We start from the raw sequence: 24,511 nt of genomic DNA on the forward strand, positions 1-24,511 counted from the left end.
AGCAGGAAAAATAGACTTTATAAAAATGAACACACTAATAAGTACATAATGAGTTGTGATAAGTGCTATGAAGGAAAACAATAGTGTCCTATGCTATGAAAAAGAAGAAAGGCCTGCCTTAGGCTGGTGTCAAGGAAGATTTTCCTGAGGAACAGTCAAAAATCAGGAGTAGGAAAAAGCCAGGACAGGACGGATTGGGAGAGGCTGCAGGCAGAGGAGGGCCTCAGGTGGAAAAGAGCTGTGTGAATGTGAGGTACAACAAGTTGGAGGTGTGGATCCTGGAGGCATAAGGAGGAAGGGGCCACAGGTACAAGGACCAATTTGTGCAATAGGAAAGAGTGAGAAATGAAGTGGGCCTTCAGTGGAGGTCCACAGCCTCTCTACCAGTCAACACATGCAGTCAGTCCTGGCAGCTCAGGCCAGAAAACATTGTCAGCCACGGCAGCCGTAACTGTGTCCAAAGGTATTTGAACCAGAGCCACTCCATCTTGAACAGGGACTGAGTAAAATAAGGCTGAAACCTACTGGGCTGCCTTCCCAGGTGGTTTGGCATTCTTAGTCACAGGATGAGATAGAAGTTGGCACAAGGTACAGGTCACAAAGACTGCTGATGAAATAGGACTCAGTAAAGAGGCCAATCAAAACCCACCAAAATCTAGATGGTCATGAAAGTGACCTCTGTTCGTCCTCATTACTCATTAAATGCTAATTTTAATGCAATAGCATGATAAAAGACACTCCCACCAGGGCCATGACAGTTTACAAATGCCAAATGCCATGGCAACGTCAGAAAGTTACCCTATATGGTCTAAAAAGTGAAGAAACCCTCAGCTCTGGGAATTGACCACCCCTTTCCTGGAAAACTCATGAATAATCCACCACTTGTTTAGCATATAATCAAGAAATAACTACAAGTATAATCAGCTGAGCAGCCCACACAGCTGCTCTGCCAATGGAGTAGCCATTCTTTTTTGTTGTTGTTCTTGTTTTTTTGTTTTTTGGGATTTTTTTTTTGAGACAGAGTCTGGCTTTGTCACCCAGGCTGAAGTGCAATGGCGCAATCTCGGCTCACTGCAACCTCCGCCTCCCGGGTTCAAGCGATTCTCCTGCCTCAGCCTCCCGAGTAGCTGGGATTACAGGCGTACCCCACCACGCCTGGCTAACTTTTGGTATTTTTAGTAGAGAGGGCGTTTCAACATGTTGACCAGGCTGGTCTGAACTCCTGAGCTCATGTGATCCGCCTGCCTTTCCCTCCCAAAGTGTTGGGATTATGGGGGTGAGCCACCGTCCCCGGCCTGTTTCTTTACTTCCTTAATAAACTTGCTCTCACTTTAGGGACTCACCCCAGATTCTTTCTTGCGCGAAGTCCAAGAACCCTCGCTTGGCGTCTGGATCGGGACCCCTCTCTGGTAACAAGTAATGTCGGTATTAAAGGTACCCCCACATGTCAACGGCTTCCCTCCACAAGTCAGAGTTGGGGAGGGACAGGAGGCAGGAGGGAACCGACAAAGAGCAATGGAAAGAGAAGGCCTGGGAGCCAAGCAGGCCTGGGGTTGACTCCGGGCTCCCTTAGTGGCCTGCACGACTCAGATGACCCGTCTGTGAAGTGCAGGTCACAGTGGGCGCCCCACAGGGCTGCAGAAAGGAGTGCAAAGGTGATGCCCACGCCGGCCCAGGGCAGGGGCGCAATACACGGCTGTTGCTGCTGTGATTGCTGCAGGAAGGGAGTCATTTAGAAGGCACAAAGGAACTATAACCTACTTGGTGTCGGGACAAGCCTTAAGGACGGGGCGGGGATTCCAGCCAGAGCTAAGTTCCAGCCTGGGTTGCCACCAACAGCGAAAGTGACTGCCAGGTGGCAGTAGGGTGACTTCACCAGCTTAAGTGCTTAGCGGGCAGGCGAGGAGGCGGAGCAAAAGAAGAAAACACAAAGGACGGGGAGGAAGCCGGGGAGACAGGTGGGGTACTCGGGAGGCTGCAGCTGGCCCGCCGTGCAGTCGCGGAGGAGCGAGGCCTGCAGGGCTCGGCGGCGAGGGACTCGGCCTCGGAGGCGACCCTGACCACACAGGTGAGCCCCCGCCCCGGGGGGTGTTAACGACGGGAGGGAGTGGCCTTGGGGGAACGCAGCTCCGCAGGGCAGTCCTTTGAAGGCGGCGCGGCGCAATGTTGGCCGCCCCCCACTCCCCCTTTGCTCGGACCCTGGCGACCCCGGCGGTGGCTAGGGGCTGGAGAGCGTGGGGTGGCGCTGGCTGCTTCTGGCCAGGGATGGCGGCGGACTCCAGTAGGCTGACTCCCGGCTCCCCCGACTGGACTAGAAAGTGCGGTGTCGCCCGCCCGCCGTCCAGCCGGGCAGGCGCCCCACTCCACTAAGAAGCACCCCCGCCCCCCATGCTGCGGCGCTCTTTTCTCCGCACGTCCGCCGGTCAGCACCCACGAACCCACGAACCCACGGGTCTCTTCCCCACCACTGAAGAAACAGAGGGTTCCCGGACCACCCCGGCGTGGGGGGTCGGAGCTACACCTGCAAGGCAAGACCCTCAGAAGGCTTGCTTTTAGGTGTAGACTGAGGACTAAGTGGGTGCCAGGGGACCTGGCCACCGAAGCTGAGAGGTATCTTTGCCTCCCAATATAGGGCAGCGGCCTAATGGCTAAGCAAAGATAATCTAATTTGGCCTGGTCAGCAAAGACTTCCTGGGAATGCTCAGGAAATGGAAGGCGTGCAGGGCCACTCTGACAGCCGCCCCTTCGTGCGTTCAGACTCAGCCTGCTGGGTGCTGAGCGGGGGGCTTTATGGAGCATCCCTCATCCTCATCCTCATCTTCATTCCTGCAACGGCCCGTCACCATTGTTGGTCCATTATGCCCACTTAACAGTGGAGAAAGCTGAGGCACAGACGAATTAAGTCATTTGCACCAAAGCACAGGGATGGCAGGGGGAAAGGGTCGCGATTTGAACTCTGGTCTCTCTGACCCCAGTACTTTCCCATGCAGGGCACTGTGGTGCCCCTGTAATCACATTAGGCACCTGCGATGAAACTTGGTGTGAGTACGGGTCCCCTTGGCTCAAATGCCTGGAAGTTTAGTAACTGATGTAGGAAACAGAATTGTGTATAAGAGGTTCACTTCGCAGAAGAAAAGCAGAGGTAGTGGTGGAGTTCAGGGCTGCAGAATGCAGTGGCCACCGGGGGCAGGAGGAGGCTCAAAGTCCACCTGGATTATGTCCATAATTGCCAGATCCAGGGTCCACTTTTCTAAGCCATGTAATGATGTTGATGATTCACTGCCTCCTTCAGAAATTCCCTCCCCTCTATATCAGCTATTCCTTCTCAGTCATTTCCTTGGCCTGCTTTTTTTTTTTTTTTTTTAATATTTCGTTCTTCTCTTTTCAATATTCCCTTGGGCTCAATGTTCATATTCTCCAATACTGTTTTTAGACACACTTGTTCAAGTTCCCTGCTTTAACTTTCATCTCTATGATGGCAGCTCCCAACTTCATTTCTCAAGCCTACCCCTGTTCTGGAACTCCAGACCCAAATTGTCATATATTAACAGTGGCTAATTCCACTGTTTTCCCCCACAGGCACCCAAATCCAACATTTCCAAACCCAAATTTAGCATCTCTATCAAAGACGCTAAATTCCCACCAAGGTCTTTGTTCAGGTTCCTGTAACTCCTTGCCTGCACTAGTGCACCACCTTCCAACCTCGTCCTCCTGCCCCAGAGTCCATCTACCCTCCACAGATCCTCCTGAAAGCTTAGGAATCCTAGTTCCTTTTGTGACCTGACTAGATGGAATGAACCCTGCTTTTTTTTCTTCCCTAGCATCCTGTGCACACCTCGAGGGAACCCTTTTCATGTTGTGTAACTGTTGACTTGTCTATCTCCCCTTTTGGACTGTGAATTCCTTCAGTGGTGATCTTGTTTTATCCTTCTTCATATCCCCTGGCCTGGCACATAATCGACACTCAGTGCACAGTGTGGTATTTCACTCTATTCTAAATCTGATCTGTCCCCATTAGTGAGTGAATGTGTGTGTGCTGGTGGAAGAGGAGCACTAGAAACTGAGTTTGCAGATGGACTAATGACAAAAGGAAAAACGAGTTTTCCAGATAACTCCAGTGGATCCTCAGGATGCTTTTAAGCTTGATACAAACATTCAGTCATGGCATAATGATTCTCTTCTAGGTTCCTTAGGCGCTGGGTCAAGGAGTAAGCAGAGGATAAACAACTGGAAGGAGAGCAAATACAAAGTCATCATGGCTTCAGCGTCTACTCGTGGAAACCAAGATAAAGATACCCATTTGCCACCACCAAGCAAGCAGGTATACTTTTATCTTTATTGATCAATTCATTGATTGAGACACGATCTCACACTGTCACCCAGACTTGAGAGCAATCATGGCTCACTGCAGTCTCGAACTGCTGGATTAAATGATCCTCCTACTTGAGCTTCTCACTTAACTGGGATGAGAGGTACAGGCCCCCATGCCTGGCTAATTTTTCTTGTGGTTAGACATGAGGTCTCACTGTATTGCCCAGGCTGGTCTCAAATACCTGGCCTCAATTAATCCTCCATCTAGGCCTGCCAAAGTGCTGGGATTACAGGCGTGAGCCACCATGCCTGGTCAGGTATACTTTTAATTGCAGGACCTGCCATCTGAAAAAATATATATCATAGAGAATTTTTATTAAATTTCATCTTTAACCAGTCATCTTATTTTTTTCAGTCTGGCACTTTGTTGGATGGGCTCAGGGAAAACAGGATGGGGAAGGAAAGTGTGTTTTCAGCTGCTTTGAAAAGAAGCTGACATTTAAAATTTAAAATTTTATTTACAAAATCCTTTCTATACTCTTTCCTGTTTGGCATCCAGCCTTACTAACTCTTAGATGAACTGTCAGTAACTGAAGAGGTTTCTGAGAGCAGAGCAAAACTCTTAATAGACTCTAACAGAATTATATATGTTGCTTATTTATTTATATTTATTCATTCATTTATTTTTTAGAGATGGAGGCTCCATTATATTGCCCAGGCTGGTCTCAAACTCCTGAGCTCAAATGATCCTCCCACCTCAGCCTCCCAAAGTGCCGGGATTACAGGTGATATTTTGCTTATTTTTCACATTTTTATTACTGTGAGTAATCACGCTAATCCTATGCTGCTGACAGGTGTTCCTGTTCAGGGTGGCAGAGTCCTTAATTACTAATTAGCTAGCAGATTGAGAACCGAAGTGTTAACATGGAAATAATTTTTCAATTTGTTAGGAATGGATACTGTGTATTTCAGGAATACGTCAATGAAGAAAAGAGAAAGCATTTGATGGGTCAATGACATTCATGTTCAAGCTAAAAATAGTGTATGGAGGCAGTAATTTTCAAGGAGCAAAGTTTAGGCGAGGCAAACAGAAAAATGATAGAAAGTCACAAGGAGAATTATTTGGACACCTGAGTTGCCTCTGTGAAATGGGGAGTCATCAAATATTCATGGCTATACAGAAAATGATAACCAGAGCTCCTTTTGTTTTTGTTTTTGTTTTTGTTTTGAGATGGAGTCTCACTCTGTCATCCAGGCTGGAGTGCTGTGGCACAATCTTGGCTCACTGCAACCTCCACCTCCCGGGTTCAAGCGAATCTCCTATCTCAGCCTCCCGAGTAGCTGGGATTACAGGCACCTGTCACCATGCCCAGCTAATTGTTGTATTTTTAGTAGAGATGAAGTTTCACCATGTTGGCCAGGCTGGTCTTGAACTCCTGACCTCAAGTGATCTGGCCGCCTCAGCCTCCCAAAGCCTGGGATTACAGGTTGACTGCAGGACTGGAAGCAATTGTGATAGCCAGGGTGTGTGCATTTGTTTATTTAGGGGAGGCAGTCCTTATTTCTACCCCAGGCACTGCCAAGAGCAAGAGCAAATATTCACCCTGGGCATCTGGAGGCATGCCTGTGCTGAGGAAGGAAGGTAGGTAGAGACTGAGAGCAACTCCTTCTCCTGCTGCTGTGACTCACCCTGTGACTTACAGCATCTTTGCACTGTGCCTTGGGGAATTGCAGGGAGAGAAGAGGGAGGTTGCCCACTTGGGCTGCTTGTAGAGCTCCACAGACACTGGTGCCAGAGGGTTTCTCCACCCCTTTCACTGACATCATGCATGTAAAGTGCTTGGCACAGGACCAGGCACATACAAAGTGCTCAAGAAATGGTGACCATCTTGTATATTGACATCTATTTCACAGAAAGAGTCTAAAAAGACAGTGGCAAGATCAGCACAATCAAAGTACGCTTCAAGAGTTAAGGAGCTGCACCTCAACCAGAAAAACACTAAAACCCTGGAGATGAATGGCAAATAACCCACATAAATAATTCACAAACAAGGAAACACAAGTGTGACTTCTATAGTAAGGAACAAGTTAAATTAAAAAAAATAAATAAATAATGGGGCTAGGCATGGTGACTCATACCTATAACCCCAGCACTTTGGGAAGCCAAAGCGGGACAATCACAATCACTTGAGGCCAGGAGTTCAAGACCAGCCTGAGAAACATAGTGAGAACCCCTAACCTATTTAAAAAACGTTTTTTTAAATTAGCCAGGCATGATGGTGTGCACCCATAGTCCCAGCTACTCAGGAGGCTGAAGTGGGAGGTTAACTTGAGCCCAGGAGTTCGAGGCTGCAGTGAGCTATGATGGCACCACTATACTCCAGTCTGGGTGACAGAGCAAGACCCTGTCTCTAAAAAAAATAAAAATAAAAATAAAAATAAAATGGTCAAAACGGCAAATGTTACAATATGTTATAACATATATAAATGTTATATATGTATGTATTTTTCCACAAAAAAAATTAATGAGCCAATATATAAGAAAAGATTACAACCCAGATCCAATTACAGGAATTGCCTGACAACCAGAGGAGAAGGGCAGTGTAGCTGAAAAATATGTAGAGATAGTCAAACACATTCATTATCAAAGAAGTACAAACAAGATAATAAATATTACTTTATACCTATCAGCTTAGAAAACTGGATAATTCCAAGTGTTAGAAAATTCTTTCTTTAACTTGCTTGGAATCTTCTTTACCCATACCTAGCTCTTACACAGGCTACGTAGCCATAAGGGAATGTGCAGGCCCTACAGGTAGGAGTGGAGACTGCAGTCATTGAAGAGAGTGGTCAGCAAGACTCTGTCACAGTGAGAATATGCACACTCTGAGCTTTACTTCTAGATTCATGTCTGAAAAATGTTCTCTCATGGGTCCATAGAGGAGCATGAGGTGGTGGGAACTTGGAGGCATTGTGCACAGTTATGTAGCAGTTAGAAGCAGCAGACTAGATGAATACAGCAACATGGGTGGACCTTAAAAGCAAAGAGCTGAGTTGAGAATGTTTTAAGAATAAAATATATAAAACAGTGCTATTTACATTAAAAAGATATATTCACCCAAAATAATGAACATTTTGCAAGAATGGATAGAAATAAAACATTAAACACTCAGAATGGTTGTGATGGGCAGAGGGGAAGGAGTGGAGAATGTGGACAAGAGCGAGTGATTAAAGCTATGTACCTACAAAGCGAAAGGAATGGTAAAAGATGGGAGTTGGTCTAGATGATAGCATATGAACTTGATTGAAAAAACACTGCAAGTCTGGGCGCAGTGGCTTAGGCTTGTAATCCTAACACTTTGGGAGGCTGATGAGGGCAGATTGCTTGAGCTCAGGAGTTCGAGACCAGCCTGGGCAACATGGCAAAACCCCATTGTCGCTATAGTCCTAGCTACTAGGGGAGCTGAGACAAGAGGATTGCTTGAACCTGGGAGGTAGAGTCTGCAGTGAGCCAAGATCACGCCCTTGCACTCCAGCCCAGGTGACAAATGAGACTCTGTCCAAAAAACAAACAAAAAAAACACTGCAGAACCTACTATGTACCCACAGCAATTAAAATATTTTAAAATTTTTTAATAAATAAATTCCAAAAAATACTACAGAACTAATAAAAATAGTTATGTCAATCATGTCAATAGTTGCACCATAAATTATGTGCACACCATTTATAAATGTGTAAAAAAAAAAAAGCCTCCAGACTGAAAGTAAACTATGTCAAATAATAAAAAGCAGTCCACAGTTTAAAAATGCATACAGAAGTTCGTGTACATAGGTTCTCTGAGTGTGATGCTCGATGTCTAAATACTGTGTGCTATAGGGAAAATCTCTTTCCTCACCCAGGAGACAATGTTCAGCTGGGTGTTAAGACCAGTCAGGTGGCGAGAGTGAACAGCATTCTAGGTACAGTAAACCACATAGAGGCATGGAGGTAGGGAAGGAAATGTGGCCTCAGCAGGGATTCAACCTGACCACAAATTTGCTGCCTGCGCCAGTCAGTGAATCACTCCCACTCTCCAACTAGAATTCTTCTGCTGTCTAAGTTCATCAGTGTTCCCAGTGAGAAAGCACTCTTGGAAATTTATCATTGCTTTGGGCTGCCTCCGGTACAGAACACACATTGTGTTACAGGTGAAGAGACCTCCCTGTTCACTTCTGGAGAAAACAAATGGGTGATTTTCGGATGATCTGTTAGCTCACCATATAACTTTCCTTACAGAGCCTGTTGTTTTGTCCAAAATCAAAACTGCACATCCACAGAGCAGAGATCTCAAAGATTATGCGAGAATGTCAGGAAGAAAGTTTCTGGAAGAGAGGTAATTGTACTTAACATTGTATTTGCGGCAGTAAACTGCCTAAATATTCATATTAGAATTGTGGTAATGACTTACGTTTGAGCAGAGACTTTGCATAAATATCTGATGAACTCTGATATTCAGGGATGTTTAGAGTTTAAATCCAAGTTCAGACCTTTTTTAAGGCAGAGATAATATCTGATTAAGGAGCACTTTACCTCACTTAGCAAAAAATGATGCACACGTAATTCTTCCCTTTACCAAGAATATGTGACCAAGAATGTGTACCAAGACAATTATTTAGAATTTGTTGATTCCCAAAGAGTAGACCTTCCTACATTCTGCTGGCCTCTAAGTTTCACAGGGTTCAGAAATAATGTCAAGTTCATCTGGACCTTCATTCTATAGCCTAGCACAGTGCCCTGTTCATAGAAATACCTAATCGATATTTCTCAAATGAATGAAAAATGGCCACGTTCCATTAATACTTCTCTTACACTGTCTCTGAAATAACATTTTCAGCTGAGTCACTTCCTCTTTCTGAGCCTGCCTCACATAAGACAATCAGGCTGTGCATTAAGGTCTCTTCCAATTAAAAAAATGTGTAATTCAGTATTTGAAAATGGCATAGTAGAACCTGTAGATACAGTCTTGATATTTTGCAACATTGCTGATGTGTGGATAATGTATACTTTGAAATACTCATTTTGATTTCTTAAGTCATTCAAATTTAGTATCACCTGTTTGGGAAATAACACTAGAAGCTGATATTCATTATACATTATAGGATTACTGACTGTGCTTCTAGAAATTCATGTGTTTTCTGACAACCTATGAGTTGTCAGAAAATTTAATTGGGCCCTAGTAGACTAACACTTCAGTATGACCCATTTGCCCACTATAGGGTAGCTATGAGTGGAAAAATTGGTTGCTATTTGATCTGTCTTGGTTGAACTAGAAAGAGCTACATGTTTATCACTACTCTCTGCTTTTGAAAGAAGTTATTTGACACATATTGATGGACAGAACTAGAAGCTGCCTTTCCCAGACTAAATTTTCTGTTTTAAAAATTATAGCTAAACATTACACATGTTTAACATGAACATAGTCATCTTGTGATCTTTAATTTGGATCTTCAGGCAAATACAAATTGTAAGACAAAATGTCATGAAAAAGAAAAAGAAAGACAAGGAACTGTCCTAGACTAAATCAAATAGGAGAATATGTATAATGTATGATCCCTGAATTTCTGAGTTGGAAAAAGCCCACAGCTATTGGGCTAGTTGGAGAGATTTGAATAACGATTGTGTATAAGTTAATATAATTTTTCTTGAGTATGAGTGTTCAAGAAATATAAATGTTTTGACCATGCTAATGGTGGTGTAATTACGTAGGGAAACATTCTAGTTTTTAGAAGACACCTGCTGAAGTATTTAGTGACAGAGTCATAATGTTTGCAAATCTCAAATGGCTCAGACAAAAAAGGAAAAATTAGATAAAGCAAACTTGGCAAAATGTTCACAATTAATGAATCTAGATGAAAGGTATGTAGGAGTTTATTATATTGCTTTTTAACATTTGTGTAGGATTGAAAATTTCGAAATACACACATAGCTAAAGGCAACTCCCAAATTCAACAGGTAAATGTACATATACCCTAAGATGCCTTTATTATATGTAGTGCTTAGAATCTTGTGCATGATGGCATTCAGTACAAGTGGATGTTAGACATGAAGTAGAATAGGGTTCAAATTAATGCTGTGCCTCAGGGTAAGTGACTGGGGAAGATTCCAAGAAAATTCTCCATACTGCACTTAATAAATATTTGTTGAATAAGTAAAATAACAAATGAACAAAAATTCACTGCCAAGGAAGGTAAGAGAAAAAACTCAGAATAATTCTCCCTAACTTCTCGGTGAGGTGCCAATTTTTAAAATACCAATATTGAAGGACATTTTTGCTTTACAGCTCTGCCTTTTTCTCTTGTAAGCATGCTTGTCACCCAGGGACTAGTCTACCAAGGTAAGATTCTATATTTGTTAAATAATCTAATTTCAGAGAGTCCAGTTTTCTGTGACCCTCTTGGAAGCTTTTTGGCTCTTGACATTTATTTTTTGGTGAAGGATGTTTTTCCACAAACTTCTGTCTGTTTTCAGCCTAAGTCCCTATCTCCCCAGAAAGCATCCTAATCCCCAGAATTAGTGAATATATTAGGTTACATGGCAAAAGGAAATTAAAGTTGCAGATGGAATTAAGGTTGTTAATCACCTGACTTTAAAATAGGGAGAGTATCCTGGGTGATCCAAGTGGGCCCAGTGCAATTGAAAGGGTCCTTAAAAGTGAAAGGCAGGATCTGAAGGTAGAATCAGAGAGGTGGCAATGTGAGGCCTCAGCTCAACATTGCTGGCCTTGAAGATGGAGGAAGGAACCATTAGTGGAGGAACGTGGGCAGCCTCAAGAAGCTAGAAAGGTAAGAAACCCTCGAGCCTTCAGATAGGAATGCAGCCCATTTAAGGAACACAGTTAAAACCTTGGTTTTCATCCAGCGAGACCCATTTTGACCTCAAGAACTGTAAGATAATAAATTTGCTTCATTTACAGGAACAACAGAGAAGCAATCCTGTGCCTTTCTCTGTGCCGGAGTCCAGTGTCTCCCAGGGCCTCTGTATATGGTTAGACAGACGGTTCCCTGCACAAATAAGGATGTTCCAGGGAGAAGGTGGGGGAAACTGAAATCCACCCTAAGCTGTGTCCACCATGCCATTTCTTTTGGCAAGACGCTGCATCTGCCTGAGGAGGGCACCCTGTCTCCTCCATACAAGAGACCGTAAGGGCCAGCAGCTGCCTTGCATCTCCCCACATAACCTCTCCCTGCCTCTTAACATTTTCCTGTTTTCCTCTCTGTTCTTCCTTCTTCATCTCCTCCCTGTCTCCACCTGACCAGAGAATCCAGAGACATTCCTTAGTCCACAGGTGGCAAGAAGGCACCTTATCCTGTTTAAGCCCATTTTATCAAACACTGTTGATTAACAGGATTTTGCTTTATTTTTATTATTTTTTTTTTAATGAGACAAGGTCTTGCTATGTTGCCCAGGCTGTCCTCAAACTATTGGGCTCAAGCAATCCTCCCCTCTAGACCTCTTGAGTACCTGGGATTATAGGCACGTGCCACCATGCCTGGCTTCTGATTATCAGGATTTTATGGGGGTCTTGGGGTTTTGTTTTGTTGGTTTTTTGTTTATTTGTTTGTTTTTGAGACAGGGTCTCGCCTTCATCCACTGCAGTGATATAATAATGGCTCCCTGCAGTCTCAACTTCCTGGGCTCAAGTGACGCTCCCATCTCAGCTTCCCAAGTAGCTGGGTCTATAGACACATGCCACCACACCCAGCTAATTTTTTGTTTTTTAAATTTTTGCAGAGACAGTGTCTCACTATATTGCCCAGGCTGGTCTCAAACTCCTGAGCTCAAGTGATCCTCCCACCTCAGCCTCCCAAAGTGCTGGGATTACAGGTGTGAGCCATCACACCCAGGCTTGATTACCAGGATCTTAAAAGGAACATTTGTACCAGTAAATATGAGGGAAGAAGTCCTAGTTCTTTTCTGAGTCTCAAAAACCACATGTCACATATCTAGGAGAATCCCACTTTGACCAATATCATTCTTGTCCATAAAGGTCATGTATTAAATATGATTGTATTTTTACAATTTGAAGATAGCATTTTTCAGATCATTTTTGACACAGATAAAAATATTGGGGCTGGGACATCTATGGGGATTATGGGTTTTTTGTTTGTCTGTTTGTTTTTGAGACGGAGTCTCACTCTGTCACTCAGGCTGGAGTGCAGTGGCATGATCTGGGCTCACTACAACCTCCACCTGCTGGGTTCAAGCAATTCTCCTGCCTCAGCCTCCATAGTAGCTGGGATTGCAGGCCTGTGCTACCACATCCTGCTGATTTTTGTATTTTTAGTAGAGACAGGGTTTCACCATGTTGGGCAGGATGGTCTCAAACTCCTGACCTCAAGTGATCTGCCCACCTCAGCCTCCCAAAGTGCTGAGATTGCAGGCAAGAGCCACCACACCCGGCCCAGATTATGTTTTATAAGTATTAAACTACTCCAAATCTACTGCTTGTGGTGTGAATGTGTCCCTCAAAATTCAGGGTGAAATTTATCTGCCATTGTAACAGTATCAAGAGGTACAGCCTTTAAGAGGTTATGAGGGCTCCACCCTCATGAATGGATTAATACCATTATCATGGGAGTGAGTTCCTGATAAAAAGGATGTGTTCAGCCTCTCCTCTTGCTCTCTGTTTCCTACACTTCCTTGCCATGGATAACCCTCATAAATGCCAGCTCTATGCTCTTGGATTTCTCAGCCTCCAGAAGTGTGAGCCAAGTGAACTTCTGTTCTTTATAAATTATCCAGCCTGTGGTATTCTGTTACAGGAGCAGAAAACAGACCAAGACATCTACCATTTTTTGCGTCTATGCTAACATATTTTTTCGGAGTTTAATATCAGTTTTCTATAACATCTCTAACAAATTACCACAAACAGAGTGACTTAAAACAACACAAATGTATTATCTTACAGTTCTTGGAAATCAAAATTCTGAAATGGGTCTCACTGGGCTAAAATCAAGGCATCACCGCAGCTGTGTTCCTTCTGGAGGCTCATGGGCTTCCTTTTCCTTTCCAGCTTCTAGAACCACGCATATTTCTTAACCGGTGGCCCCTTCCTATGACCGTAAAGTCAGGAACATTGAGCCAAGTTCTTCTCTTGCTGCCATCTCTCTGTCCTGTCACGTTTCCTCTTCCACACTGAAGGATCACATTGGGCCCACCTTGATCATCTCTCTCCTTTAAAGTCATCTGATTAGCAACATCAGTTCCATTTTCTACCTTAATCCCCCTTTTGGGACCTAATACATTCACCTTTTCCAGGAATTCAGATGTGGGTATCTCTAAAAGGCCATTATTCTAACTACCATGAGTTGTACTGTTTGCATTGTAAAATAATGATATACACTGTGAATCTCCAAATGGAAACTCTCTATGTTGAGTTACTTAAAAAGAAAAGAGGGTGCACATGTACTCTAACTTAAAGTATAATTTAAAAAAAAAGAGGATGATGACTAATCTCTTTGAACACTGTTGTCAGCCCTACCTTTGCTTGATGTCTTTGAATCAGTCTTGAATTGTCTGTTTCATATTATTTTTCTACACATTACAGCTAATATTTATAATTTGCCTAAAATGACTGTCTGGCAGTTAAATTCAACTGAGAGTTGAATCATAACTCCTTTAAGATCCTTTTTTTTTTTCGTTTTTCCTTTTTTTTTTTTTGAGATGGAGTCTCACTCTGTCACCCAGGCTGGAGTGCATTGGTGCCATCTCAGCTCACTGCAACCTCTGCCTCCTGGGTTCAAGCGATTCTCCTGCCTCAGCCTCCCAAGTAGCTGGGATTACAGGCACCCACCATCATGGCTGGCTAATTTTTGTATTTTTTTAGTGGAGACGGGGTTTCACCATGTTGGCCAGGCTGATTTCGAACTCCTGACCTCAGGTGATCTGCCCGCCTCAGCCTCCAAAGTGCTGGATTACAGGTGTGAGTGACTGTGCCCGGCCAAGATCATCTTTCTAAAGTCAGAATATGTATACATTTAAGAAATTATATGTCTTAAATTTTGGAGGCTTCTTTATACTTTAAGAATAACTTATAATTTAAGTTATAAAATGAAATAATAATGTATTTCTGTATTACTCCTTAGGTTATTTGGCAGCTAATCCTAGATTTGGATCATTGCCCAAAGTTGCACGTAAGTCACAGAAATAAAAAAGCAAGCCAAGTGTGGTGGCTCACGTCTGTAATCCCAGGAATTTGGGAGGCTGAGGCGGGTGGATTGCTTGAGTCCAGGAGTTCCAGACCAGCCTGGGCAATATGGTGAAACCTTGTATCTATTTTAAAAAATAATAATAAATAAAATTTTGAAAAAAAAAAAAGACATTACTAGCAACTGGAGATATGAATGTCCAGCTTAACTAAACTGCCTATATTGACTTTTAAAAAAATCAACCTCTATTTTCTGCTAGTCTGCATTTCTTAGTTCACTCAACATTTTCTGATATACAGCTTAGCAGTAAGGACTTCTTCTTAGACCATCCTTAAAGCATGGACTAAGAAGGACTGGAAGGATATATAATGAGATTATCAGTAGCAGAGCCTCTGAATGATAGATCCTTTATGGATTTTTATTTTCCTCTTTTGCCCTGGCTAGTCTTTTCAAAATGTTTTCTACAATGGATATAAAAAATCAGTAATTTTTAAGAATCAGGGGATTTCTAATAATAGAGTAACCACAAACTTGGGGTTTCATCTTCCTTCACCTAGTATCAACAGATGTTTTATGTACAAAAAGGACACATTTTAGTTGATAGTCTGAAACCGCATTCATTCCTAGCAGGAGGAACAGATTTGAGATCTCTTCCATAGGAGGGTCCCTCTCCCTCGTAGGCAAGAGAGACTGAAACTCTCCACTACTCCAAGGCCATAAGGAAGATTAGGGGCATTTCTACCCAGTGATTTGGAAGCTGCCTATAGCCACAACCCAGCCACCTTCCCCTGCCCCAGTGGCCTCAACCATTTGCTTGACAGGTGGGCCCTCTCTGGCCATCTGTCTCCAGGACAGCACTGTGGCTTGCTCTGTCCTGCCCCTTCCACCACCAGTTCAAAGTTGAGATGGGGAAGTCTCCAGTTCCCAATCCTGTTCTTTTCTAATAGAGACTTCCTTCTCAGAGTCTTCATTCATTGATTTAGCATGGTCCTTTTAATTTTAAAATTACCAGCGTTAATTTTTAAAGCTCTGGAAGATAACTAATAGAGAAGATTCTCAACCTTTAAATGACCTCTCCCAACCTGCTTTTACAGTTGCTGGTCTCTTGGGATTTGGCCTTGGAAAGGTATCATACATAGGAGTATGCCAGAGTAAATTCTATTTTTTTGAAGATCAGCTTCGTGGGGCTGGTTTTGGTCCACAGCATAACAGGTTTGTAATCTGTTTGGTTGAGGGATTGTAATGTAATTATAAGAAATTAAATGAAAGATTATTCATTATTTATTATATTAAACACACTTTTTAAAATTCACATGTTAAAAAAGTTTTAATCCTCAAGTTTAGCATTGACTTTGTTACTACACTTACCAATTTCATTTGTTTGATAAATATTTAATGGGAACCTACTGTGTTCAAACATTGTGCAAGTTTCTAAAGAATTCCTCAATGAGCAGTTATGGCTTCCACCATCACAGAGTTACACAAAACTTTAACAGGTTTCTTTACTGCAGGGCTTCTCAGAGCTTTTTCTATGTTAATACTGTATATATCATGATTCTCTATAGGGGAAATAGGCAATATGACTTTGGAGTTAATGGCATCACCTCTGCTGTTATAGTACTTGGGTTGAAAACCAGTTCTACCGCTTAACTAAGTTGTGTGACCCTGCAAGTTTCTTAAGCTCTCTGATCTTCAATTTCCTTATCTGTATAAAATAGTGATCAGGATAGTTTTTATGAGATGTAAAGAATAGAAATGATTATTCGTGACACTCAGTAAGTGCTCAGTAAACATTAGCTATTTTTACTATAGTAGTTACCAGATTAGTGTTGGGAACACATTTCTCTAAAGACCCCTCACTGGTCACAGTGAGTTCTATCTGAGAAGCAGCACAATATGATGAAAACAAACTGGACTAGAAGTCAAAACACTCAAGTTCTTTTTCTAACTATGTGACTTTGGAAAGCCATGTTCCCTAGTCCTGTAGTAATAGATGGGCCCTTCAATACTGTCTCTTTCTGATGAGCTGCATGAGACCCAAAGAGCTGTAGAGACCTTCTGAAGGTGACATCATTAGCAGTGGGTGGAAAAGGGTCTTTCCCCTCAGATCATCTGTTTTCCAAACCCTTACTCTTCCCATTGCAGAAGCAAGGCCACCAGAGAATCATTAATTCCATTTTTACAGACAACACCAACTTCAGTCCATCCTTGCTAAGTTGTGTTTTAGAGTCAGCTTGCTGAGGAGGAATTGACCACATGATTCTGGTCTGTGTAGGAAAAGAAAGAAAAAGTATCACAAGTAAAGGAGAGAATTTTGTTGACTGCTTCTTCTTCCTCTTCAATTTCAGGAGTGTCTTTTGCAATTAACCAACTTTGGATTTCAGAATAATTATGAACACAAGACTGAAATCTACATTTTTCAGACAATGTCCATTGTGAAAGGAGGTGACTGAAGTAACTAGTTTCCAGGGCTCCTTTAAGCTCTGCGTTCTGTGGTTTCATTTTGCCTTCCCACTGCCAGCCACAGCAGCCCCACTCTGGGCTTGCATTCATAGCTGATAACCAATTGCTATGCCCTATGTGAAGGGCCATTACCAGCAAATCTGAGAGGCAATAATTCACAAAGCTATTTGATTTCTTAATTAAGGGAAAGTAGAGTGGGGCACTTAACTAAGTTGAGGTGGAGGGGAGGGTTAAGGAATAGGCATTAAGGACTTCTTGGAGTAGGTGATGATGCTTGACTTGAATCTTAATAGATTCAAGTAGTAGTAGCTACAGCAGAAGCTATGACAAGAGGAGATATAGCAGGAGCTATGGCTATAGTAGGAGCTATAGCAGGAGCTATGGCTATAGTAGGAGCTATAGCAGGGTTGAAGAAGGGGATTCCAGGCCAGGAATAGTATGTAGAGAAGAGAAATTTTCATTTTTAAAGGGAACCATAAATACATCCTACGGCTGGAGCATAAAGAGCTATTGGGAAAGGCAAAGAACAAGCTGGAAGTCCAGGCAGGTAGAAGTCAGCTCCTGAAGGAATTTATGCCATGCTAAGGATTTTCACTTCATTCTCAAAGCAATGGGGGGAAATAAGTGAGAGAAAGGGGTTCCTCATCCATCTCTTCAGGGTTTTACAGTAGCAGTTTCTGGCCTTGCTACCTTCGAAGTAATCCTTCCCACCCAGGCCAGATTGAATGAGTTTTCTATCATTCAAAACACATCCTATCACTGTCCTGCATAAAGTTATCCTGTTGCCAACTCCTCATAGTAGTAAATGTTTGTTGAATTTGTAAGATTATAAAACTTTAATGCAAGAAGGGACTTGACATCTATTCCATATTCAAATGTGAATATTATTCTAGAATGAAGCTGTGCATTTTCCTTGGTATCCTAAGGAAACTGGGACAAGTTCGGCAAACTATAAACCAGAAATTCTGGAAGTATCATTTTTTTAATTTAAAAAATTATGTGTGTATATATATATGTGCACATGTGTGTCCAAACCTAACTCCATAGCCATATAGTTTAATCCTGGATCAACGCACTGTATGTTTATAATTTTTATGCTATTGTTAGAAATTACTTGAATTCAAAAAGAATCAAGATGTTCAAACCCTGCCTGACCCTGACCACAAATACAACCATGTGTTTCAACAAAAAGCTCATTATTGGCTTTTTGAGGGGTGAAATATTGGGGGCCATAAACCAAGCAACAACTCCTATTATTTCTGAAAGAACAAGGCTAGTGAACTTTAGCATAGACTATATATCTAATATTGTTTTAAAGGCAGGTGCAGTTGTTCATGCCTGTAGTCTCAGCTACTCAAGAGGGGTGGGTGAGAGGATCCCTTGAGCCCTCGAGACCAACCTGGGCAACATAGATAGACTATTCCCCCATCTCTATTTTAAAAATTATGTTAAAATAATAAGAATAATAATATTATGTAAAGACTAGAGCTTCCAGTGTCAAAGTACAAACCACTGTCTATTTTTGCTTCTCTTCTAGGCACTGCCTGCTTACCTGTGAGGAATGCAAAATAAAGCATGGATTAAGTGAGAAGGGAGACTCTCAGCCTTCAGCTTCCTAAAATCTGTGTCTGTGACTTTCGAAGTTTTTTAAACCTCTGAATTTGTAAACATTTAAAATTTCAAGTGTACTTTAAAATAAAATACTTCTAATGGAACAAAAATATCGTGTCTGTCACTCACTGAGATGTATTACATGGAAGGCTCTGAAGTGAACTAAACATTACATGTTTTTCTACTCTTTAAGAACATGTTGGGGCATGGTGCAGTGGCTCATGCCTGTAATGGGAGGCCGAGGCAGACAGATCATTTGAGGTCAGGAGTTCATGACCAGCTTGGCCAACGTGGTGAAACCCTGTCTCTGCTAAAAATATAAAAATTAGCCAGGCGTGGTGGCACATGCCTGTAATCCCAGCTACTGAGAGGGAGGCTGAGGCAGGAGAATCGCTTGAACCTGGGAGGTAGAAGTTGCAGTAAGCAGAGATTGTGCCACTGCACACCAGCCTGGGTGGCAGAGCTAGACTCCATCTCATACACACGCACACATGCACACACGCACACACGCAAAACATGTTAGAAATCCTTACACATACAAATGACATTGCCCCCCCACCAACTTGCTTACAGCTAAATAAGGTAATTAAGTCTTCTCAGATTAGCCCCTATCCTTTCTTTTACTCTGCTTTTTTTTTCCCAGTGTTTTAAGTTCTCTGATAGAGAACTGGAATTAATGTTGAAGAAGTTAGGAAGTCATGACCCCAAGAAAATTAATGTGTATGGAGATAGAAACAGGTCAGGACAGTCTTACAGCTATGAGGAGTGCTTCCTAAAATGTAGAGGCAACATTTTTAACTTAGTGAAAAGTGTTTCATTGGAAAGTGTCATAATATGAATCAACTATCCTGCTCCTGGTGACCTTATGGTTCAACAGTATGGTTCAGCAGTGGAGTTTGGAAGTGACTGTTATCTTTTTTTTTGAGACAGGGTCTTGCTCTGTCACCCAGACTGGAGTGCAGTGGCATGATCATAGCTCACTGCAGCCTCGACCTCCCAGGTTCAAGCCACCCTCCCACCTCAGCCTCCCAAGTAGCTAGGACTACAGGTGTGTGCCACCATGCCCTCTATTTTTGTAGTTTTGTAGAGATGGGGTTTTGCCATGTTTCCCAGACTGGTATTGAACTCCTGAGCTCAAGCAACCCACCTATCTCTGCCTCCCAAAGTGCTGGAATTACAGGTGTGAACCACCATGCCTGGCCTCATTGTCTTTAGGTTATCTGCTTAGCTAATGGGCACATGCTCGTGGGCAGCCCTCAAGAATGGGGTTCTTTTATATACTACTAGTTGCCTGAAACAAAAAACACAGCTTCCCAAACTGTTTCTCATTTCGCCCAAGGAACAGCTTATTTATGGGAGGAATCACTGGAATAATTAATACATGGAATGATAAATTTAGAATTCTAGGGAGTTCAGAGGTAGCCAATGCAACTCCAGGAGTTGGACTCCTATTCTCCTGTCAGATTTGTTGCATGAAAACAACAACAACAAAATCCGGCAGGGTGTGGTGGCTCACACCTGTAATCCTAACTTTGGGAGGCAAGGCAGGCAGATCACCAGAGGTGTCTGAGACCAGCCTGGCCAACATAGTAAAACACTGTCTATACTAAAAATACAAAAAGTCAGTCGGGCGTGGTGGTGCATGCCTGTAATCCCAGCTACTGGGGAGGCTGAGGCACGAGAATCTCTTGAATTGGAGAAGCAGAGGTTGCAGTGAGCCAAGATAGCGCCACTGCACTCCACTCTGGGCAACAGAGTGAGACTGTCTAAAAAAAAAAAAAAATAGGAAAAAAAAGAAATTCTTCCATGTGGGAACCTTTTGTTTTAGGTATGACAGGTTGTCTGAGCCCTACAGAAACACTACTCTTGCTTCTTTGCAACTTCTCAGAAGAATACTTTATACATGTGTCACCATTTATATCAATATATAGGCAAGGTGCAGTGGCTCACGCCTGTAACCCCAGCACTTTGGGAGGCCAAGTGGATCACTTGAGGTCAGGAGTTTGAGAGCAGCCTGGCCAACATGATGAAACCCCACCTCTACTAAAAATACAAATATTAGCCGGGTGTGGTGGCACATGCCTGTAGTCCCAGGTACTCAGGAGGCTAAGGCAGGAGAATTGCTTGAACCCGGGAGGCAGAAGTTGCAGTGAGCAGAGATAGTGCCACTGCACTCCAGCCTGGGTGACAGAGCAAGACTCTATCTCAAAATAAATAAATAAATAAATATATATATACACACACACACTTATATACATAAGGGGTGTGTGTACGTACACGTTTGGGATATATATAAGGGGTGTGTGTATATGTACACGTTTGGGTTTTACTTAATACATCTTGAACATGTATTTTGGAAGTTAAAAGAGAAACTTTATTAAAAGTTAATTGTTTACATGAAATATTTTATTTTAAACCTCGAATTATACAGAAGTTTTAATTTTTACATAAACATTAAGTGTAAGCCTCTTTTTATATTACGTATCCTATTTTTTTCAGTCCATTAAGTTTTATTTCTGTAAATTGGAATGCAAAGCCAATATCCTAGCATCTTAAATGCAAGTTTAACTCTTGGCTCTGATAACTAGCAGTTGGTGACTCTTTGTTATCTCAGCTACTGGCAAAAATTCAGAATTGGGCACATTTATTTCCTACTTGCCAGAAAATGATTTCCCAGGGATCAGAACATTTCACGTTGCTTAGCACAGCAAGTCAATGTAAAAAATCTATTCCAAGGTACTCGGGAAAGATACATGTATTTTATTTATTTTTATTTATTTATTTATTTATTTATTTATTTATTTTTGAGACGGAGTCTTGCTCTGTCGCCCAGGCTGGAGTGCAGTGGTGCAATCGCGGCCCACTGCAAGCTCTGCCTCCCGGGTTCATGCCATTCTCCTACCTCAGCCTCCCAAGTAGGTGGGACTACAGACACTTGCCACCAAGCCTGGCTAATTTTTTGTATTTGTAGTAGAGATGGGGTTTCATCGTATTAGCCAGCATAGTCTCGATCTCCTGACCTCGTGATCCACCCGCCTCAGCCTCCCAAAGTGCTGGGAATACAGGGGTGAGCCACTGCGCCCAGCCGATACATTTATTATTGTTGAAAGGAGCATTGTTTTTACTGCTGACATCTTCGTATTTCTTCTCAATCAAATTGGGTTTATTGCTTGGGCTTTCTACTTTTCCTACGTACAGAAGTTATTCATTGAAGCAGTTTATCATGGCAATCTATCTTACAGTGAAAGAAAATCAATAAGGAAAAAACCGGAAGTTCATCCAAGAGGCTTTGATTATTCTGCTGCCTATTTTTTTGGGGGGGGTTGTTTTGTTTTTGTTTTTTTTGCTAGGGGGGACAGAATCTCACTCTGTCACCCAGGCTGCAGTTCAGTGGCACAATCTCGACTCACTGCAACCTCTGCCTCCCAGGTTCAAGTGATTCTCCTGCCTCAGCCTCCTCAGTAGCTGAGATTACAAGCACACACCACCACGGCCAGCTAAATTTTTGGCATTTTTAGTGGAGACAAGGTTTCACCATGTTGGCCAGGCTGGTCTCCAACTCCTGACCTCACAGGCATGAGGCACCACACCCAGCTGCCTATGTATTGTGCATATTGGAAAGCTAGTACCTGGTGGAGAATGTCTGTTTCTTGTGTTAAAGGAACAGCACCTGCCTTTTGACATTTCAGCATTACCAACACTCATCACAATGCTGGTCACAAGCTTATGAAAGCAGTATCTTCATGATTAAAAAAAAAAAAAGCCTTGGAAAAGAACAGCAAGATAAAATTGTAGATAAACTCACGTGAAGGAAAGAATGATGAGACTACACGGTAGTAAAAGTTGGATGTCTAACCAATTTTATTGGCAAACTTTCCCTAGGATGATATGGACTGACATTCTACAGTGAAGAAAATGCAAACCATCCCCTTTTTTTGAATTTGATTAATGGAATTTAAAATGTAACATTACTTTGTCCATGGATGCACTTATAAGAAGAGACAAACTTGATATCTGAAATCAGCAAACCTTGTCTAACACATTTGTAGTTCCTCTAGATAACATAATAAAATGTTTTTAACAGAGGGTAATGACACTAATGAAAATAAGATTCAACCAGAAAACACCAAAATGATTTCCTTAATTCCATGCACCCCTGTGGCACTCCAGTGACACCTAGAAATGTGTTTCTTTCTTGGCTTACATACAAGTGGATAACTAGAAAGGATGCTTTCAAGATATTTTTAGTTTCAAAGGCATTAACCAAACATCCCACCATTAGCTATGGTGATCATTTGTTCTAAATTTTGCCTCAGTTTGTGTGATCCTGGAATTCAAAAGTTATTACTATAAACTGTATTCTAATGAAATGTATGTTTTATAATTTAAAAAATAGTGGAATAATCATTTTGTGTTTGTTTCTCTTATCAAAATAGATCAGTGTTTCCAGAAAGATTCGTATGTTATAGATATTATACTATATATTATTACATGTATAAATAATATATGTAGCATATAATATACTATATATAATGCTTATTATATATTTTTAAATTCTCATTTAAACAAAGATATTCTCTTCCTTTGCTGTCGAATAGTTCATCTAGTTTAACATTATGAAAGTAATAAAAATATATTGAGTGATTTGATTAAGTAACAGTAATAAAAATGTATCTTGAATGATTTGATTAAGTAACGAAATGTAATGTAAATGTTGTGTAGGCAATTTTCTTGATATTCAAACAATGCAACCTGTTAATTGACAGAAAACCTCTCCATTTTGGAACTCTGCTCCCAAATTTCAACTATAAAATTCAGTTTTGTTAGACACTTGGAGTTGGCAGAGATTTCAGTGATTAACTCAGAGGCTGCAAAGAACAGGACCAGATGGACAATGTAATTGAGTGAAGCTGAGCTAGTGCATATTAAACAAAGGTGTATTCTTCACTTCCATACACAAAAATAGATAAGCCCACTGTTGCCAAATCTTCCACTTGTTCAATATTCAATGCAAGCAAATGCAAGTTTTTATGTGAAACCTCCCATTTTTAAAATATTCACATTATTTCATATATTTAAATATTGAGCGCTTATTCTGTACTAGGAACTATCCTAGGTCCTAGGAATATAGCAGTGAATACAACCAACAAAATCTCATCCTCCTGGAACTTATATTCTCATCACCAGTTCGTGGCTTGGGATCCAATCCAACCCCAACCCCGACCCCCACAATCGGCAGCACTCACTGTGGTAGTCTCCTCTGTATTGTCCCAGGAGGTGAGATTTCAGGACCCACATATGTAATTCCAAGGGAAGGACACCTACTGCTCAACAATGCAACCCAGTACGCTGCCCAGCTGTTAAATTCTTCAGAAAGTCTTACGGAGAGCCCAAGTTTGCTTCCTTCCTGTTCTAAACTGGAAATTCCTCCAAGATAGAAAGTGTACTCATTTTTTCTTATCTCTGAATCCTCAAGCAGCATACTTGCAGAGATGGGCATTTGCAGAGATGGGCATTTCATAAATGCTTGTCAACTTAAACCTGTAATTTGCCTATGGCTACAAAACACAATTCTCATTCCTCTTTTACAAAACAGCATTGAAATACTGGAAAGCATGCTTCCTGGAATTTGGCTAAAGGGCCCTAGTTTTATTCACCATTGGAGTGGGTTTCCAGCCCTGTCACAACCTGGTCTTGGGACAGCTTTGGTCTATGGTGTCCTCATACACAAAAACTCCAAAAATGGATTGACCAGTTCAGAAAAGGGCAGGATTATTATAATTTTTGCTTTAGGCACCAGAACTTTTAGCAAAAGAGGCTCTGAATCAGGCCCTGTGCTTTAAATCCGGACTTCACCACTTACTACCTACTTGACTTTGGGTTGTTATTTATCTGCTCCAGGACTCAGTTTCCTCCTCTGTAAAATGGAAATAATATT

At 42.0% G+C, this 24,511-nt stretch overlaps 1 protein-coding gene across 4 annotated transcripts; it reads left to right on the forward strand.

Annotated features, from left to right (window-relative positions):
* Positions 1-1,784: 1,784 nt before the first annotated feature.
* OCIAD2 (OCIA domain containing 2) lies at positions 1,785-18,683 on the forward strand. Of its 4 annotated transcripts, none has more exons than XM_025386640.1 (7): positions 1,904-2,068; positions 4,194-4,321; positions 8,588-8,684; positions 10,632-10,685; positions 14,437-14,484; positions 15,594-15,711; positions 18,500-18,683. In XM_025386640.1, exons 2-7 carry the CDS (start codon positions 4,256-4,258, stop codon positions 18,579-18,581), a joined length of 465 nt encoding a protein of 154 aa, XP_025242425.1. In that variant the 5' UTR covers positions 1,904-2,068; positions 4,194-4,255; the 3' UTR covers positions 18,582-18,683. The 4 variants fall into 4 exon arrangements, with proteins under 4 accessions (XP_025242428.1, XP_025242425.1, XP_025242427.1 ...); XM_025386641.1 differs by having other exon boundaries at positions 1,942-2,068; positions 4,185-4,321; XM_025386643.1 differs by lacking the exon at positions 8,588-8,684 and having other exon boundaries at positions 1,785-2,068.
* The last annotated feature ends 5,828 nt before the right edge of the window (positions 18,684-24,511 follow it).

This window comes from Theropithecus gelada, chromosome 5, assembly GCF_003255815.1.
Source record: "Theropithecus gelada isolate Dixy chromosome 5, Tgel_1.0, whole genome shotgun sequence".
In the NCBI taxonomy this organism is placed as follows: domain Eukaryota; kingdom Metazoa; phylum Chordata; class Mammalia; order Primates; family Cercopithecidae; genus Theropithecus; species Theropithecus gelada.